This window comes from Anoplopoma fimbria, chromosome 18 (assembly GCF_027596085.1).
Source record: "Anoplopoma fimbria isolate UVic2021 breed Golden Eagle Sablefish chromosome 18, Afim_UVic_2022, whole genome shotgun sequence".
NCBI classification, from domain to species: domain Eukaryota; kingdom Metazoa; phylum Chordata; class Actinopteri; order Perciformes; family Anoplopomatidae; genus Anoplopoma; species Anoplopoma fimbria.
In genome coordinates this window covers 7628691-7648842 of record NC_072466.1, presented here as the reverse complement: position 1 = coordinate 7648842, position 20152 = coordinate 7628691, and the positions used below count along the sequence as shown (strand labels likewise).

Genomic DNA, 20152 nt, shown 5'->3' with positions numbered 1-20152 from the left:
CTCCTGAGACCTTTTAACCTCAGTGTACAGTGTAATCCCTGATAAATGCTGTCAGATTAGTGTGTCATGCTGCTCAAAACAAAATAAAGCCATTGATCACTGTACCTTTTGTGTATGTGTCAAATCCAATTGAAACACAGGTGGCTAACTGAAAAAAAATCTCTGTAGTTTTATTTGATATGAATATTGCAAACAGCCCACCATTACCTTAAAAGAATACTTACTTAAATAAGAATTACTTCTGTTATTTATTTTTTTGCATTGCAAAAAAACCCACTGAGCTACCACATGCCTAGTTTTCACATGAAAAGACAGAGAAGTAGGAACAAAACACTGCCCACATTCACATGTTGAGACCAATGCATTCTTAAAGTCCAGACGCTGAAAAAGTGCAACTATGCTGAGAATATTACTTGTTTCCCCCCCAAAAATTATAATAAATAAATGTTTGTAAAATAGATGTGAAAATTCAGTCGATTAAAACACTGTCAAAGTTGTACTAATATGCAATAGTGACACCTGCTGGAATAGAAGTTAAAGTATGTTAAAGTATACTTTATACCACAGAATAAACTCTTGTACAATACTAATCAAATGATATGTTTATGTTTAATATAGTACATGGTCCACTACAAAAAATAATATTAATGTATTGTAATAATATAACTATAATAATAAATAGCTAGTTGGTATGAGAACTATCTTGTGTTGAGTCCTTTTGGTTTACTTGTATTTGAGATATTTTGTCATTAGAGGGTTCAATGAAGGGATGATATCATAAAATAATTATTTACTAACTGGATCATACAGTAAGAAAATGTGTCTGTAAGTGTGATATTATGAGGGGAATGTGTATTACATATAACATTAAAAACTTGCATCTTTTGTGCTTTATATTTTGATAGGTCATGTGAAAAAGCAGGTACACTTGACAGCTTGTTCTGCTGATGATTTTATATTGTTTTATATATCATGTAGAAATTCAAAGGAAGGCTGTAGTGACTTCCTGCAGTAACAAATGTATTCTGCAACGATTGTAAATCCCTTTGAGGCATATTGTCATTTTGGCTTTACTTTGTTTTTCTTGTTATCCATAGATATATCACCACTTTTAAAGGACGTTGTTACATTTGAAAATTATTGATTCATGTCAATTATTTCACTAATATTACATCTCCCTCAATATGAGCTAAATTGGTCAAAAAGTGTGTGGAAAATTAGTTACATTTACTCGGAAGTTGACGTTTCTCACACTGACTGGTTTGAAAAAACACATAATTGAATCAAAAACTGTTTTTATGTAGAAACAACTTACAAACTCAGTAGCTTTGTATAAAGTTATATGTAATGTTGGTTTGTGGGTTGCGGCCTTTTAGAACAGAAACTATCTACCTGCTGTAGGCAAAAAGGGAAATAAAGATATCATTTCATTTTTTTCACCATAGGTGCAGCAAGTAGCTGACAAAAAGGGAACCTTCTATAGGCAAAAAGGGAAATAAAGATATCATTTCATTTTTTTCACCATAGGTGCATCAAGTAGCTGGCCTCTTCTTTGGCTGTGAAATTATCTTAGATGGTATAATTCAAAAGATAACTCTAAAAGACATCTAATAGGTATCTATAATCCTGCCAACGAACATGGACTATACGTTTTTTTTCTCTCTCACAGCTGAGATGTTAAACCAAGGAAAAGAGAGGAAAACTCAGTAATCAACATTCTGTCTCAAGAAAAGAGGTATGGTTATTCTTAAGGTTTTGAGAGCAAAATGAAAAACAATTGAATGTTCTTTATTTGGGAACACATGTTAAATCATGTGTCATCAGCGTATAGGGAATACCTGGTTGGAAACTTGCTTTGGAGTTATTCGTTTTTTTTATTTTTATGGAAGGATAGAAGTACTTTAATATTTTTCACAGTGGATGTTATTTCAAAAAGAAACAAAGATTTAGTTTGTCTGATAAATGTATAAGATATTCTTCCATTGCAACAAAAAAAGTCTGACACAGTTGAAAAACTTTTATGAGAAATAACCTTACAGGGAAGAGGTTTCATGTTAATATTTAAATAGCATTTTGACAGTCTCAACATTGCTGTACATTATTTAACACAAAATCGCATATAATGGGCAACACTCACGTGGTTTAATAAAACCACGCCTGTGCGACGCACGAAAAGACGAAAGAATGGCGGCCATTAAAGCTCGTGTAAGTTTACATTTTTAGTTGAAATACAAGTATTTGGTAAAGTATGTTGAAGTACTGCAGTAATACAATTTGGTAAAGTATGTTGAAGTACTGCAGTTTGGGAAGTTGTTCTACGCATTTGGGGGTGAATTAAGTGTGTCCGTAGCATAATGCTACGTAGCAATGCTACGGACACACTTCTACATTTGCTGTTAACGTGTGGTAATTAATGTGGTTATTATATATTGCATTTCCCTTTTCATAATACGTTTTTGATGGGATTGCAGTTGTCAATCGAGTGTGTCGACAATGCCGAAGGAGTTCCCGGTGTGGTTGTCTATGACGATAAAACATTTGCGATTCCTTCAGAACAGGTAAGGTTTACCATTTAGTTTGAAGTGCACAGTCCAAATCTATTCAACTATATGGTTTTCAAGAAAACAATTTTATTTAGTTCATGTTTTTTATTTGTTTTGCTTTTTCTTTTGCATGGCCAGAATACCATGACTGCTTCTCGTGATGAACAAGGCCCTTACAGGTTAGCCAAGGCAAATCATACACAATGAGGAATTAAGTCAATAATAAAGGAAAGACAAGGCACACTAAGATCCAATATAAATCACATTCTTTTTTACAAGAGGGTTAAAATAAAAAGTGAAATAGAGGGTAAGAATAAGCTAAAAAATAATAAACATTGCAATGCAGCTACAGTGCAATTCAAGATATTATTATCTAGTCCCAATCTTTACTTTTTACATTGAAGGGTTGATAGCAGGCTGATTTTGTAATTTACTTTATGTGGATGTTTGAGTCTGTGACTGCATTAAGATTTCTAGACATTGGCTACTCAGCAAACATATTTTTTCTCTGTCACAGACCATAACACCTGGAATGTGAAATATGTCTCTGACGTGATCTAATATATACACTTTGTAGATGCCATGTGTGGACTTACTTACTTTAATAATATTCTCATTGATCTGTGTTTATACCTCAGATTAAAACTATCTTATTTACTTATCTCTCTGTGCAACTGTTGTACTGTAGTTCTGTGCGACCCTTCCAAGTTGCCAATTATGAGAATGAGGACCCTGCCATATACTGTAGGACCTCCAGAGACGGACAGTAATTCACCAGCAAGGTAAAAAATTTAAATAAAGTCTTCTTTTGATCTACAGTCGAATATGAGGCTAATAAATGAATGTGTTGCATTGTATCGCTTTGATTACATTACAGCTGTAAATTTATTTTTCCTTTTAGTATTATTATGTTATACATTCTTTTAGCCAACCTCTTTTTAACATTAACTGTCAGCCTTTATGTTGGAATGTATTTATTATTGGACAGTTAATCCACGGTGTTTGTTTTCATAAGGCTAAATAATACTTTGATGATTGTACTACTAGTGAGTATAAGATCAGGGGTATTAAGTCATTATAAACTGTTGTGCTTCCTACAGTCTTCAGGAGGATGAGAGTGAAGAGGACGACTGGAGGCATCTACAGCCATCAACCATCAACATAAATTGGCAAAGCGCAACTTAGATTTGATTGGCTTTTTGATCACCTGGTTCTTTGTATTTTTCTTGTAGACTTGATTCATTATATTCTTATAGTCATTATTATAATGACTATAAGTAATGGCCCATGAGTATTCTTGATTCAGGTGAATTGATGAATATTTATTGCTTGCCAAAACTGATAATACTAAATTTGGCATAAGAGTGCTATTAGACTTCTAATCAAATTTTTGCAAAGAAAGAGAAAAAGCAAATTCGCAAAATATGTGAAGCTGTCTTAAGCTTTTATCCTGAGCTACACTAAATCTCAGACAAAAAGATACGAAAAGTTGTATGGAGTTACCTTGTATGATTTTTGAACATTGAACATGAACACTTTGTCCACATCCATGGTTTTAGCCTAAATTTGTGTACAATTTAGTAAATCTGCACCATGGATAGTCAAGCAGCTTTGGCAACAAAGATTCCTGCTCACATTCATGAGGGTGTAAAGCTGTTGACAGACCTCTGAACATTGAATGGGACTTTTGGTAGCGATACTAAACTTCCATTTAAAGGCACAATCTAAATTCCAAGTACAAAGTATTTATTAGGGCCCTTTGCCAAGCAGCGGATTTACTGTGTGATCTGGATAATTAAACCCAGCATGCTCTATATACTGGAACATCGACTGATTATTAAATTTGTATTGTTTTATTCAGGTGACTTAAAACTTATTTTTGAATCATTGCTGGTTCACACAGGTAAAGGGGTAAAAGGATTAAAGGCCAAAAACAAAGCCTCTTCATTGTAATGGACAATGTACAGTACCTTATCTTTGAACATAGTATACAAAGTCCCTGTCTGTTAAACCAATAAAACACCATGTAAAGATGCTTCTGTTAAAGCTCATTTTTCTTGTCTTTCTTGACATACCTATCAAGAGTCTTTATTTTACATAGTGCAAACCACTTAAATAAGAATTATAAAACAAATATTCCAATTCTTGATTAAGATTGTCTTAGTCAAGTTCAAAGCTGTTGTAAAATACTCTACAGACACACAGCTGTGAGCGCTGTGCCACACGTGGCTTCAAAATGCCATATTTTGTTTTGAATTTGTATTTACTGGGAGGGCTAAGCGCGGATATATGGTTGACACAGATGGACAAGATAGAGAGGAAGATGAATAGAAAGTGAGTTGAGTTTGAAACGATCACTAAAATGGAGCAAAACCAGGCTCTCTGACAGTTTTATGCCAATGATCCTCCTCTCAGCCTTGCCTGGCGTCTTTTCAAAGATCCAGAGTTTATCACTAGCAACAATGTTTTTCCTTGGATTTGTGAAAAACTGTGCCAATGAGGACGAGACAAAACATCCCACCACCAAGCATTAACGAGGGCAGCCTTCAAGCACACAAAAATATCAGGCATTCTCAGGCACTGAATCCTAAAACACCTGAGAGTCTGTTCAACAAAGTCGGGTTCGATGTGCAGCTGCATTTGGGACGCAGACCTAAATAAGAATAATCTATCATCCACCAGGACGAGAACAGTCGTCAATAAGCAAGGCACTACTGTGTCACTTCATTTTTAGATATACCTGTTATTGCTGCCGACCAGTCTTCAGCCTTTTATCTCCATCCAAAGTGGACAACGTTGCTACAACCATTTAAGCATTGTTAACTAGTTAACAAAAGCTTGCATGTTTTGATGTGTAGCCTATTATGCTCACCTTTCTCTCACTATGTTGTAAATTGCAAGCAATATCATTTTTGTTACAGTGTAGCTTGGTTAGTGTAATGGAAAATCCTCTATTTATGCACAATTTAATCACGTTTACCTCCCTTATTTTGACCATGCTGAATCTGGCACAATATAATCTTTGACTGAAAGACTCCTGGTCTGATTACTTAAACTAAGGCATTGTTGTGACAATTCCCGGTTCTCCTAGTCCAAGTCGATGTGTCTTTGGGCAAGTTACATTACTGCAGATTGCTCTATAAATGGGTATGAAAGGTAAGTTAGAGTCCTGATGGGCATGTAGCCCCTTGCATTAGAGTATGAATGTATGTGAATGGGTGAATGATGGCATCTCGTCTTAAAGCGCTTTGAGAGGTCGTAAGAATAGAATAGCGCTCTACAAGTACAGTCCATTTGCCAACCTGGATGTCATCCAATGAACCCTCTGTCTTTTGAACTAAGACATTCAAGATACTGACTGAAAGAAGAAACCAGAGGGGTAAGACCAAGGTATAAAGAGAAAAGCTTACCATTGGGGGTTCCCAGTTGGTAGAGTGGGATTACAATAGTGCCATGAGATTAGTCAGCAAGTTACCGGGCTACGTGATATCCCTGGCAAGTGACAACAGCTAGGTGAAGGTGAGAATAATAGCTGCTGATGGTAGATACATATATGGTTATAATGTAACTGCAATTTGGTAAGAACTCTTTTTCTTTCATCTAAAGTATGCTAGAGCCCATTGGGGTGAACTTCGTTGGCTCCTTGTTGCCACGAATTTATAAAGCAGCCAGCACCAAGATAATTCCCACAAACCACTGCTTGCAAATCAACCCTGTACAAAAACTGTCAGTGACGGCAATGTCCTTGCTTCAGACAGGTGGAATTAATATGCACCTGACCAGAGTCAAACGCCCCTGTGCCAGCAGAAAGTAGTGTTAAACTAAAAAATTTCCGGGTGCATATTTTTATCTCAAGTTACAGTTACAACATGTTTACATGCGTTATTGCTCATAATCCGCCTTGTTTTTCTCATCCTGGCTGTCCTGCAGCACCTCTTCTCACCCTCTCTCTGAAACGCTCCGTTGTAGCGCTTGATCCTCCCTCCAGAAAGCAAAGCCTGCTCTGATTGGTCAGCTAGCCCGCTCTGTTGTGATTGGTCAACGTTTCACATTTCCAAAAACTCTTCCTCCGGAGCTCCAGCTCCATCTCTCTGTAGCTTTGTTTGAGGGCCAAACTAGCGGGAAGGAGTTTTACATCACTTCCGTAACATTATGATTTCAATGGAGCCGTTTCAGGAGCTCAGGAGCAGTGTTTCTGAGGGGGAGGGTAACTCCTTTTAGGCGTGGACTTCAGGTTTCACACTCTATGGTTCTTTTACATGTACAAAAAAATATATAACACACTAAAGAAGAGGGAAAAAGTGGAAAAGCATAATAGGGCCACTTTAAAATGATTTTTTGAGCATTTTGACGGCCCTCATGGCAACGGCTGAGCCGGTGGCTCGCAGCTAACGGTGCTAATAGCGTAAACAGTGCAAACAACTTCAAAAGTAAGCTCACAGTGTTTAATTATTAAATGTATGTCCTGGTTTGTCAGAATAAAGGAGCTAGGGTTAACAATGACAATAGCTTTGGCTGATCTTAAACTAAAACTGGATAAAAATAATGGCGGAAGTACATGTCATTATTTCCATCCCACACATGTGCTTATCCTCTATTTAGGGTGTGGAGTTTAGACAGTATGAATCATAACCACCAAGCAGTGATGTGACTTATCTGTATTTTTGCTCAGTTGTACTAGAGGACCTAAGCGGACTAACATGAACAGAGGGAAAGTCTAATCAACAATCTAAAGAAGGATCTCATGAAAAGAGGTATGTTATGTTTTGCGTAAAGTAATTTACAGAAAAAGAAATGTATAGTATGATGCCCGACATGGTGATGTTTGGTATGTTTGGGTCAACTTACTGTTAGAACAAACTGTTGGAACTTCAATAAGGGATATTCAAATCGACTTATTTGGGATTTGGGAGAGTTGTGCGGCATAGGAAGTTCTGATGAGATGTTTTTTATGGAGGGAGGTACTTTAATGGTTTTCACAGTTGTGTTGTTTTAAAAATAGTTAAAATAACAATAAATCCGAAAGTAACCCAGATTAACCTAGCAAGCAAGTCTTGCAAGAACCGGAACAAGGACTGAGTGGAGCAGACTGTCAGGCCCCTGCTGCAGTAAAAGTTCCTTAGTTACTTTAACATGCAACACTTGCAATAGGGTGGGTCAAATTGCAACATCGACACATTTCTCGGATCTCCATCCCATAAAATGGCAGCCTTCCATTTGTTGAAATCAAAATGAGGAAGCTGAGCTTTCCGACACTAACACAGTCAGGGGGTCTTCATATTTGTCTGACTCGCACCATGGAGAAAAGCGTGATTGATGAACCTAAAGACATTTGCTAAATTTGAACTACATTTGAACAAAAAGTGTTGAGTTCCAGTAACTTTTATTAGTTTAAATACAAAGTTTTTAGCTCCAGTTCTCGAGGTTGTACCCTGCTGAAGTTCATTGTGGACAAAGAGTGTGACTTTAACAAAGGACCCTACAATTCAAATCACGTCTCCCACAAACAGCGCTCATGTTTTTGTGTCTAAAATATTTAGAGCATTTATAAAGATATAAAGAGAGAGCGGTGTGGAATTGATGGAATTGCTATGATTTTTTAATTTAGCTCCTTTAAGTTCAAGTGCGTTAAACTCTCAAGGCCAATGTAACAAGATTATGAGAAGTGAAACACACTGATTTTGGGATTATCCTTGAAAAACAGAAGTATGTGCGGAAATGCATGTCATCACATCTATTCCAGACTATTCCCCATCCTCTATTAAGAGTGTGAAGTCCCAATGGTTTGAGTCATTACCACGAAGCAGAGACACTACTTATCTCATATAGAAGACCAAAGCAGACCAACATGAATGGAGGAAAGGTCTGATCAAGACTTTGTAAGGATCTCAAGAAAAAAAAGGTATGTTCTGTTTAGGCAAAAGTAATTTACAGACAAAGACATACAGCACCAGTCAAACGTTTGGACACACTTTCTCATTCAACTACTTTGAAGAATGTAAAATATAAAACATATTCTGGTTTGTTGAGCATTTGTTTGTTTACCACATAATTCCATATGTGCTCCTTCATAGTTTGGATGTCTTCAATATTAATCTACAATGTAGAAAAAAATAAAAATAAAGAAAAACCATTGAATGAGAAGGTGTGTCCAAACTTTTGACTGGTACTGTATATATATAGTATGTTGTCCAACAGAGAAGTCTAACTCCCAGTTAGAACTCTTGTGAACAAATTGTAAGAAAGAGAAGTCCAAATAGACTTATTTGGGATTTGGGAGGACTAGTTCTGTGTATAAAGTGCTTATTAAGTAGTTTTTTATAGAGGGAGAGAGGAACTGATATTCATCACTGTAAAGGGTATTTTCTAAATAAATAATATTTTAGTTTGTAATAAGAGATTTTCCTTCTGTAATTAAAAAAGATCCTCAACATTGTTGTACATTAATTCATACAATGTTGCAAAAAATACACAACACTGACGTGGTCTGGCGCCAAAATGTAGCTGCAACGTAGCTGTTTTTTTTTGGAGTCATAGAAGAGGGAAAATAGTGGTATGAAAAATGGCTTCCAAGACAGACAGCGTAAGTTTGCTTGAAACATCAGAATGGCTAGCATTTAGAGAAATTCAGCATTCAAATTAAGAAATTTGCATTTAAAGTGGAACTGGTGACTAATGGGAATCTTACAATACTTTTCATTTTCTAAATATATTTCTGATGATACTGCAGATATCGATTGAATGCGTTGAGAATGCCGATGGAGTTCCGGGTGTGGTTGTCTACGATGATGAAACTTTCCCCATTTCTTCCCAACAAGTAAGGTTTATACTGCTTTTTTATTTATGCTTTCAGATTTTTGGGATGGATTAGTGCTGCGTCAGAAGGAGCAGTGATGAAATGAATGAATCAGAGTTGTGTGTGGTAGCAACATTAGCAGTGTGAGCTTAGCCAACAGCGGAAATAAATTTAGAAAAAATGTGTGTGATTTCATGATTCATTTTTGATGATGTTGCAGTTTGCCAGTCGGAATGTTGTGTTGAGTAAGAACCTTTTTTCTTAACAAGTAAATATATTTATCTGTAGTTGGATTAATGTATATTTCTTTTCCTTGCATGGTTAGGGGGCTGCTTTTGGTGCTGGACATGGACCTCACAGGTGAATGTAGTTTAACGACATGTCCACTATACACAGCAATGTGTTACTTTAATATCATCCTGCATTTATGTTTGTGTGGGCACCTGTTGATGCCACTAATCTATCTAATGTACTTGTCTCTCTGTGCAACTGTTGTTTTGTAGTTCTGTGAGACCTTACCAATTCCCCCGTTGTGAGGATGAGCAGACTGCCATGGTGCGGGATCCTCCAGACTCAAATTAATTCAAAGGATCATGGATCTCCTCTCAATCATGGGCGGCTCTGGCACATGAGGTAGAGCGCTTGTCCAGTAACCACAACGTTGGTGGTTCAAACCCCTCTACCGGCAACATGCCGAGGTGTCCTTGAGCAAGACACCTAACCCCAAGTTGCTCCCCGGGCGCTTCATTGCAGCCCACTGCTCCTCCGGGATGGGTTAAATGCAGAGAAATAATTTCCCCATTGTGGGACTAATAAAGGCTTGATTAATTATTATTATTATTATCAATGTAAATTTTCTTGATAGTCCTTTTTTCCCCAAATATTGTCCTCTGCACAAGCAGGGCAAAGGACGTTAAGCTACAAGCTCAGAGAGTGTGTTTGTGTGTTCTGAATTGTTGAGTGTATTCGTTTATTTAATTACGTTAAGCTTTACTTAATCGGATGTTCACTTTTATATTTCACTGGCAATAATAGCAGATCTGATTGCTCATATGTTTAATTCTATTTTATGACTCAAACTTGCAGGTGTAGTACAAACTACTTGGGCTTTTACATGGTGCACTCTTCAGCAAACAAAAATTCTGATGTTTTTCCATGCTTTGCTTTTTCTTACAAAACAGAATATGAATGTTAAACAAACACACAATCAATAAGTCGGACTGCAGGCAGCTGTGGTGGAGTGGCTGGCTTTTTATGCCATTATTATAGACACATATATTTGCATATTTTGTATTGCATTATTAGTCCCTTGTCTTTACATCTTAATAAGGCTAAATATAACGGAAAAGCGTTATAAGAATGAATGATTTAAAGTCAATCCACTTTTCTTTTGTATTTCTCACAGTCACATGGAGGAGGAGGATGAAGAAGAGGAGGAGGACACACATACCTCAAATTTAGAGATGAAGCTGCAAAGTATATTTAATGCCTTTTTGTCTAGCAGGTTCTTTGTAATGTACCAATATTTATGTATTTACAGCCATGCTAGCAGCTCAGGGAGGCTTCAATTGATCACTTACAAACTGCAACAATTTGGGGCAGCTATTCTTTTCCTGCTAAAATGTGTACATGTATACTTTTTCTTATTATTTATATTAGTAGTCTTATCATTATTATTATTATTTATGTGGATCAACAGAGTTATAAAGTTGTATGCTCTACAAACCACTCAAGTTGCAGGTTACAACCGTGTCTGTTCAAAATGTGGACGTCACATCATGTTATCATATCGGGCATTTGTGTAAAATTATCTTAATTAGCATCCAGTTTTAGGGTCCCGAGGTACGCCAAGGGCTTGAGGGAGATATTAAAAAAACTGTTTGTGAATATGGATGCATGCTTAGTTTCAGGAAACAACAATAAACTCTTTGATAGATATTTTTTCAAATTATTGGTTGTGCCTTTTCTGAACAATAAAAGAACAAACATGATATACCATATACAATGCAGATTCAAATGTATGTGCTCACCTTTCCGTTCACTGTGACCAGTGGCAGCTCAGGTGTTAGAGTAACTTGGGAGTGGACAAAGAGAAATAATGGTTTGTAAGATAGGATACTCATTTCTTATAGATATAGAAGTTTACACAATAATATACATTACTTTCTCTGGATTATGTTTGAACATATTCTTGCTCACTATGTCATCCTAAACTCAGTAGAGATAAGGATAAGAGTAGATAATGATAAATAACTTTAAGTAGGATCAACTTGAATTATTAAATAAATATTAAGCTATGTTTTTTTTTTTATATAATATTGGTTATTTAAGTGTCATTCTCTCTAAGTCAGAAGCCACTTACTTACCTTTTAGTAAACAGTGAATGGCAGCAGCTCATGTGAAGCAAGACGTCATGGTTAAACTACAATAACGGTTCTTGTAAGCCTTCACCAAACAGTAGCAGTTTACATCCACGTCCATCCAAATTGTCATCGATTCATGTTATCCTATTGGACATTTGTGTGAAAGTATCTTGAGTAATGGCCAAAAAACATGTTTTGTGAAGTCCCAGTGACCTTGACTACTAAAATCAAACCATTAGAATTTGTCAAAATCGTTAAAAATACAAACTCAATCTGGATTTGGAAAAATACTGAATTGGTGGAGCACACGAAAACAAGGACAGCAACAAAAACTGATCAGTGCACTTTAACACTTTAATATAATAAAATAACCTGAAACAGCAGTTTGCATAGAATAGAGCTGCGCGAATCTCATTGTTCATTTCACACAGTTGAGGTAAGAATTATAAGGCCTTTAAGCAGGATGGCTAAAAGCTACAGTGCACACCTGCTTTTTTTTATACATTATTACAATTAAAAAGATATCATCAATACATGAATAACGCTGGAAACATAAGCCTCCTCTGTACAAAAACAATTGTACCAAAATCCTTGTTCACAGCAACCGCTGCAACACAAATTCACATTCAAGCCTCCCAACGATGACATACGTAACAGAAACAAGCACTTTGTTCGCTGTGAGACAAACACTCCTACAAGAATAAAAGAAAAGACAAACAAAAAGAATAAAAAAAGAAATGTAGATCAGTAGCTGCAGTAGTAGTTCGTTTGTGAGGCACATCTGTGGGAGCTGTAATTAGCTGATGGGGGGGTCTGACTTTTGGTATTTTGGGGTCAGCTCAACAGAATCAGAGGTGGAGGCGCCCCTTACTGCGTCTGATATGGAGAGGAATCTGAAACAGAGGCATCAGGTTAGCATTCCTGCTGACATGTATGCGAGTACGAGGTGTGTGTGTGTCTCCGGGAAACAAACCTTGGGTGTTTCTGGACTGCCGAACGGTGAGAGTTCTAGTGAGTTCTCTTTGTCGGAGGAGTTGTTGTGGCGATGCTGGGCGAACTTTCTCTTGAGCGCTTCAGCGATGAGAGCCGCCGGGTCGCTAAGCAACGCTGCACTTCCCTTACTGCGTCTTCTTCCGACTGGTGTGCCCCCTGGTGATCTACGGAGAAAAGAAGGGAACGTTTTTGAATCAGTCAAAAGGCACGGGGTGTTGGATTTGGTGGCATTAAACTGACGACCAATACCTTGATCGCCAGACTCAAGATGCCATCCTTTACCATAATAACTTTACTTTAGGAGCAATGGAAGTCAGACTGCGGCTGGTGTAGCCAAAGTTTTTGCACTCTGCGGCTCACGTTATTAGAGTTTCACCAGCTTAAGAAAAAAAATGTGCAAGGCTCTTGCTAGAGCCAGTGTTTGTTTTTTTGTCCCAACTGGGCTACTGTAGAAACATGGTGGTGCTAAACGGGGGACTCTGTTGGATAGGGACTCGCTCCCGCTGTAGATATGAAGGGCTCATTGTAAGCTAACAAAAACACAACGATTCTTGGTTTCAGGTGATAATACACCATATTCACAATTATATTGCATTTCTGGTAATATATCCCCATTAATGCAACGCACTTGCCCTTTAAAATAAATGAAAATGAGAGCATTCTGCAACAATAAGGACACAACCCATCATATTCTTGGATATTACTATTGGCAAAACTCAAATAAGAAATTCTGACAGACCAATATCCTTTCATTCCCAATGCCTACCTCTCAACTGTACGCAATTTCACTTGATTTAAGTCCTTGAGAACATCCAGCATGGATGGGATCCCTTTTCCTTGTGAGTCCTGGGGCTTGAGCTGAGCCTTGTCGAGGTTGTTCTCGTTCTTCCTGCGCTGGCGGAGCAGCTCTAGTATAGACGGGGTCTCATTGGAGGAGTCAGGGCAGGGAGGAGGTGGAAGAGGAGGTGGTGGTGGAGGAGCACAGCGAGGCGTGGAGGTGAGAGCCGGAGGAAGTTTAGAAGACGCCAGAGGTGTGCCTGGGGTACTCTGGGACTCCGGCAGACCTAATGAAACGATGAAAGAGCACAGGATGGTTGTTTAATTCGCTCTACTTAACATATTTGTGTATTTTGTGAAAAGAAGTTGAGACAAAATACAAAAGAGTGTGAACCTGCGGCTGGAGCGGCGGTAACGATCATGGCTATCTGAGCTCGTAGTTTGAGCAGCTCGCTCTCCAGCGCTGTGATCTTCTTCAGAGTGTCCGGTTCAGCTGATCTGCCTCCCCTCCGGGCTTTATTCTGGGCCGGTCCACGGTATCTCGCCACATCCCGATTTACAGTAATTTGTTTATTTGGAAGTAAATGGTTCCTATGGAGACCAGACATTAGTTTCAATATTTAACATTTTCCCACCCAAAACCAAACAAAATGAGTGTGTTTTCAAAGCTGCTAAATACATAAATCCACGCAGGTATGCATTTCTAAGGTAAATTGGTGGTAATGAAAGAGATAGTGACAGTTTCCAAGATAGTATAAATTATTTAAGGGAACTTTCGCCCAATTTTAGTAAAACATCAAATCACAGTAAGACAGGGCAGTTTGTCTCTGCATTCCACAAAAATGAGGTCCAATTCAGTGTTTTCCTTCGCAGAGATCAGTGTTCTCCTGCAAACAAGTTAGTTACCAGTTTACATTGCGTTTTCATACCAGCCCCAGAGAGTGGGAGCAGCATGAAATACTTATTACACCTGCCTACAGAAAGCAAGCTTTCTGCTTGCTTGAGTAAAGTGTCTCTCTTTGTTCCTAAGCTACAGTGGACTATGGCTTACAAATGCTGATATAAGGACAAAATATTTTGTCTAACGAACAGCCAATATAGATTTGTTTTCTGTAAACTTGCAGTGGCAAACATTGACCTGACCGTGTTTTGTATTGTGTCCATTTGTGTCCTTACCTGGTCTTGGCAAAGCTCTCCCCTTCGTCCTCAAAAACCCACAGGACGTCAGCAAACGAGGGGATGGCCGGTGTCTCCATAGTGATGTCGACATAACCTTGGGGCCTATAGGAGAGCAGAGGCACCTAAGGACCAGACATGGACAAGGGAGGTTTACATATCTTGACAAAAATAACAGAAGTTAGCTGGCTTAAACTTAGTCAAAATGTGAAAACATGGTCAGGTGTGTAAAAAATGGAAAGAGAAAAACAAGGAAGGTGCACAACTGTAAAATAAGTGAATGTCTTTGGTGTGTGTCATGTTAAAACAAACAAGCACTTTCACTCAGCTTATAATAAAGTATTGCTTCTGCTTAAGAAGTACTATGTGACAAATGTATCATTTAAATCCGGTCAAAAATGTTCATCGTTAGCATTGTTATGAGCACGTCTTAACAAAAAACACATAGTTCCACTATATTGCCGTGTTGAGTTTGAAGAGGTAAAGACAAATGAAATGTTTCAGATAATCTTTCATCTGTAAAAAAAAGAAGGACCGTACCTGAAAGTGGACCCGTGGTGGAGGTGTCAGTGGGAGGTTGGTCCCGATCATCCGCACAAGGCTGCGATGCTGGCCGCACAGCTGACTATCCCACACTGGAACCAGCTGCATGCAAGACGACACACACACACAAAAACAAAAACAATAACAATCTTGATAGAAAATCGCTATTCTTACACCTTCACTCACTCAGTTAACTTTGAGGATGCAAAGTGACACTGCTGGTGATACTTGGCACCGATAAAAACAAACTGACCCATTGATATCCCCGGATAACATAAATATTACAGCGTGTCTGTGAACTCACCATGTCTGGAGGCACTCCAAAGTACTCCAGGACGGCGCGCAGCACATCCAGAATATCCTCTACTAAAGACATTAGAAGGACTTTTTCGTGCACCAGCTGATGACTGCAAAGATCCTCTTTCTGCTGACTAACTTGGTAAGAGGCCAAGGCAGGATGGATGGCACTAAGTCACATACTTTACACCTGAAACAAAACAAAAACATAGAACACAGCAAAGTCAGTACTTTAATCCCTGAGGACAACAGATCACGCCACAAGGCTCGTCTACTGTACTGTCGTCTTTACAGGTCTCTCTAAAAATTGGATGAGACCGCTGGAGCTGACTTGGAACACAAGTCCTTACTGAGACCAAGAAAGCAGACAATATTATTTATCATAGCTGTACTTTGACTTCTTGTAAGTCAACAAATTTATTTAAAAAAACAGTACTGTTGTATAATAAATAACTAAATCTGTTATAGGGGGAAAAACACTACCTTGTACCTCCAGACCTGCCAAGTGTTTTGGAAATAATCTAATTATTATTGTTTGAATATACTATTGAGGTGTTTATTATGATATCACCTTTTGTTTCTTTACTATCTAAATGTATTTTGTCTCTTATTTATACCATTAGAATTGCCTTGTTTTTGGAAGGTTCTATACAAACGAACCAAACTGTTACCTATACATTGAAGTGGCCCCTGCTCTATAAGAGAGATAAAATAAAATAATCCTTTATTAGTAAATTTACAGGATTACAGCAGCATAGAGGATAGTGCAAACAAGAGACATAGTAAAAAAAAAACAAGATCAAAATAAGTATTATAAATAAGCAAATGAGCAATAAAAAAAACAGTAAAGAATCCACAGTAACTAATAATGAAATAGGTTAAATAAATAACATTATAAAGGACAACCAACCAAAAACAAAATATACACATTACAATAAACTGTTAATAAAACAGTTGAATGGCAGAGATAATTCTATAAAAAAACCTTTTTGCATATCATATTTCAAACTTGAGCCTTTGTAGTCCATCAGTGATGCAATGTGTGACCTGGCCACAAACTATTGCTTAAGGAGGCGGGTGTCTGCAGTTGGATGCTGACTTTGGCTGTAAAATCGTACTGGATCAGACTGTACAGAGTGGATTTTTAGCTTTAACCTTATAAAAAAAATAAAAAAAGAGTAACCTGCTCAGGACAATGCAGTGAGCTCTCCCGCACAGGCACCGCAGTGCTTCCTCCTGTAAAGCTGCGTGGCTCATCACAAGTACACCAGGAAACATGCGTGATGAGCTGAAACATATGCGTACTTACTGTGGACTTTTCTTGTCGAATTGTGCATGAGTAGCTACATTTATCCCATATCTTAATTGTCAACAATAATATAAAACTACAACTGCAGATAAACACCACGAACTTGCAGCTTTTCCTCGCAGCTCCTGTGTGCGGGGCAAATAAGAAGTCAAATAAAGCTGCAGCAGCATCGAGTCCTCTGATTGGCTGTAGATGCGGAACTAGTGTGAAGAGCCAATAGGAGTGCGCGATCGTGCATGGGCGGCAACGGCCGGTTGACCAATAGCGTGTCAGGAAAAGCTAGCACCAAATTTGTATTTTTTGTACACGAGCTGCCTCTTCTCCTGGGTAAGAAAACATCACAAAAACGTAATTCCACCACATTCACGGTACTTTCAGGGCGTTTTTATTATTAGTTGTTGTGGTAAACGTACAATTATGTGTTCAGACGGTGAGTTAAGATGTGTTTTTATTAAGTTTGTCACCGTTCTTCACGGTTCAGATGGAGCTAACGTTAGCTTCTTGAGCTAGCCGTGACGTTAGCGCCAGGTCACTTTAATTTAGAGTTAATAAACTTTACTTTAGAGTTAATAAACTTTACTTTAGAGTTAATAAACTGGCCTTTTAGGTTCCTGACTTAAACATACACATGTGACCGTCACGTGTTCTAAAAACCATCCACGTTAACTTGCCTTTTCCTCACTTTGTTCAACGTTCATCACATGACCCATTTTGTCCACCGTGACGTCATCGCTCTCAGTTTCAGACCCTGTGGAGTTGTGAACAGAGATGATGGATGCCCTGTCCGTGGTGAGCCAGCTGCGGGACCTGGCCTCTGAGCCGCAGAACCGAGAGGTGATAGTCCAGGATCAGGGCTGCCTCCCCGGGCTGGTCCTCTTCCTGGACCACCAGAACCCAGACGTGCTACTTGCAACTGTTCAGGTGGGTGATGGAGGCTGGACTACGTGGTTGTACTTTCCTCCTGATGAATACACGTTAACATTACATTACATTACAGTCATTTAGCAGACGCTTTTATCCAAAGCGACTTACAATAAGTGTATTCAACATAGGTATTCAAGAGAACTACTAGTCACCAGAAGTCATAAGTGCATCTCCTTTCTTAAACAAGCATCTTAAAGCATAAACCAGAGCAAAAGTACAGTGCAGAGGCAAATTACTACAAAGACAATAAGTGCAACAAACTAATACGAATGCAATAAGTGCAACAAACTAATACGAATACAATAAGTGCAACAAACTGATACGAATACAATAAGTGCTAAGAGGAAGGCTCAGGGTAGTACTTCTTGAAGAGGTGAGTTTTTAGCCTGCGCCGAAAGATGGGCAGCGACTCTGCTGTCCTGACGTCAGTGGGGAGTTCATTCCACCACTGAGGGGCCAGGACAGAAAAAAAAGCTGCAAATGTTAAAGGACCATACCGTGTTTTGGACCTGTTTTCACAAATGTATTGCATTTGTAAATCCACATTTTGTCTTCTTATGTCCTCAGACCCTGCGCTACCTGGCTGAGTTGTCCCCAAACATCCCCACCATGAAGAATGAACTGGGTATGATGGTGAGCTTGGAGAATCTAATTGGGAGGTGAGGGGATGTTTTTTGGCGACTCAAACGTGCACTCGTGTTTTTTTCCACTTGCAATTTCCAATGCGCCTTTCTTAAACTGTCTACTACACTATCTACATTATTTATTTTCTTATATTGATTTACACTTTTATGTTAAAGCCCTGATGGATTAGTACTTTAACATTATCAGTGGATGGAAAACCCCAATTGTTAAACGCTTATAACATGCAAAAGGTGTTCAGTCACCCTAGAATTGGACCCAAAGATGTGGTTGTCAATTCAGGGGTTCTGGAACCAGGCTTTATTAAATCTAATATTTCTCCATACAGGGAGGGCCTCTCTGTTGACATCACTGCCTTGGCCCAGGAGTTGTTTAACATTCTGACTGCACCTGTGCCACGCATACCCGAGAGGGAGATGAGGAAGAAATCCCAGTTCTTTATCAACTCCGCCCAGAAGAAGGCCAAGTCTATCACTCTTCACATCCAGGGGCTGGATAGTACTGTGAGTAGGCTGACTGACAAACAAAGGAACACTCCTACTACACTTATTATTATTATTATTAATGCCAGCAAGTTACGGATTTAACTAACAGTCTCCCTGTCGTATCAAGGACCAGCGGGGTTTGTGTGAGGAGGCTCTTCTGAAGGTCAGAGGAGTGATCAGCTTCACCTTCCAGATGGCTTCCAAGAGATGCACAGTCCGCATCCGTTCTGACCTTCCCACTGAGGTAAAACACACAGACAAACATTGGCCCTGTTAAAATATTTCGTTATATCCACGGTTGTATTATTGCGTTCTCAAATCTGCTGATGCATGTGGTGCAGGAATCTGGAGTACAAAAACGGTTAAACTGATCTTTGGCTAATGTCCATTAATTCCTGTCACCTCCTTCCCTGATGTTTATAATTTCCAGAGTCTGGCAACCGCCATTGCTTCCACTAAGGTGTTGTCAGCTCAGCAGGTGGTGAAGAACGAGGCAGGAGAAGAGGTGAGCGGCGGTCATAGAGCTCAAATTTAGACAGTATGCTATTTGAGTATCCACTGGAGAATAAACCAAGGGTTGTAATTGAGTTCACATTAAACTCCCTATAACTTCTCTTCACTCATTTTCTTTAGGTTTATATCCCTCTGAAGCAATCTGGAGTGGAGGTGCAGCAAAACTCAGCTCTACCAGACTACCTCCCAGAGGAAGAGGAGAGCCCAGAGAGGGAGGTCGACCGAGCAATTTCCCGCACCAAAGCCAAAGAAGATTCCAGTGGAAGCTGGCTCGGCTCTGCGGCCAGTTTCCTCACCAAAACATTCTACTGGTGAAACTGGCGCAGTTTGATTCCCTGTGATCCAGTGACTCAAAAATGTGCTAAAAGACTGCAACTGCTCTGTATGTTACAGAAGTAAACATCACTGGATGTAAGCACACCACAGGCCAACATCCTGGCTTTGTGTGCATGGTCAACTTCAATCCTTGTGGAAAACTACAAGTTATCAACATGTGCAAAAGGGTTGAATGGAGTCACTTGAAAAATATCTTTTGTCTCTGGACTTGGATAATGTGTTTTTTTCTATCCATCTGATTTTCATTACATGTACATATTTTCTTAAAATCTGTCAAACTGTACATTTTTCTTTTTCCACACGTTTAAAAAAAAAAATGGTGTTCTGTATATCCTGCTGTTTGTTGGTAGTTGTTTTGATTTATGCTAAAATAAATCCACAAAGTATAACATGTTTTCAATGTGCACTGTAAATTATTTTGATTATATTCTCACTATACTGTATTTTGGCTCAAA

The 20152-nt window shown here is 38.6% G+C and overlaps 2 protein-coding genes and 1 long non-coding RNA gene across 6 annotated transcripts; 2 read left to right on the top strand and 1 right to left on the bottom strand.

Annotated features, from left to right (window-relative positions):
* Positions 1 to 8120: 8120 nt before the first annotated feature.
* On the top strand, positions 8121 to 11275 carry LOC129107404 (uncharacterized). Its single transcript, XR_008531873.1, has 5 exons — positions 8121 to 8445; positions 9274 to 9360; positions 9665 to 9699; positions 9843 to 9972; positions 10745 to 11275. It is a non-coding gene; the product is annotated as an uncharacterized LOC129107404 (long non-coding RNA).
* An 805-nt stretch (positions 11276 to 12080) lies between these two features.
* On the bottom strand, positions 12081 to 16997 carry mtfr2 (mitochondrial fission regulator 2). Its single transcript, XM_054618392.1, has 8 exons — positions 16798 to 16997; positions 15496 to 15678; positions 15189 to 15293; positions 14649 to 14773; positions 13867 to 14063; positions 13462 to 13759; positions 12676 to 12859; positions 12081 to 12595 (listed from the first exon to the last, which is right to left on the bottom strand). The coding sequence occupies exons 2-8, from the start codon at positions 15565 to 15567 to the stop codon at positions 12551 to 12553; spliced, it is 1026 nt and encodes a 341-aa protein (XP_054474367.1). The 5' UTR covers positions 15568 to 15678; positions 16798 to 16997; the 3' UTR covers positions 12081 to 12550.
* Positions 16998 to 17054: 57 nt separating this feature from the next.
* Positions 17055 to 20048, top strand: armc1l (armadillo repeat containing 1, like). Of its 4 annotated transcripts, none has more exons than XM_054618393.1 (7): positions 17055 to 17124; positions 17537 to 17718; positions 18289 to 18380; positions 18692 to 18866; positions 18976 to 19092; positions 19279 to 19353; positions 19482 to 20046. In XM_054618393.1, the coding sequence occupies exons 2-7, from the start codon at positions 17566 to 17568 to the stop codon at positions 19674 to 19676; spliced, it is 807 nt and encodes a 268-aa protein (XP_054474368.1). In that variant the 5' UTR covers positions 17055 to 17124; positions 17537 to 17565; the 3' UTR covers positions 19677 to 20046. The 4 variants fall into 4 exon arrangements, with proteins under 4 accessions (XP_054474368.1, XP_054474369.1, XP_054474370.1 ...); XM_054618394.1 differs by having other exon boundaries at positions 17099 to 17145; positions 19482 to 20048; XM_054618395.1 differs by lacking the exon at positions 17055 to 17124 and adding an exon at positions 17129 to 17165 and having other exon boundaries at positions 19482 to 20048.
* Positions 20049 to 20152: the final 104 nt, after the last annotated feature.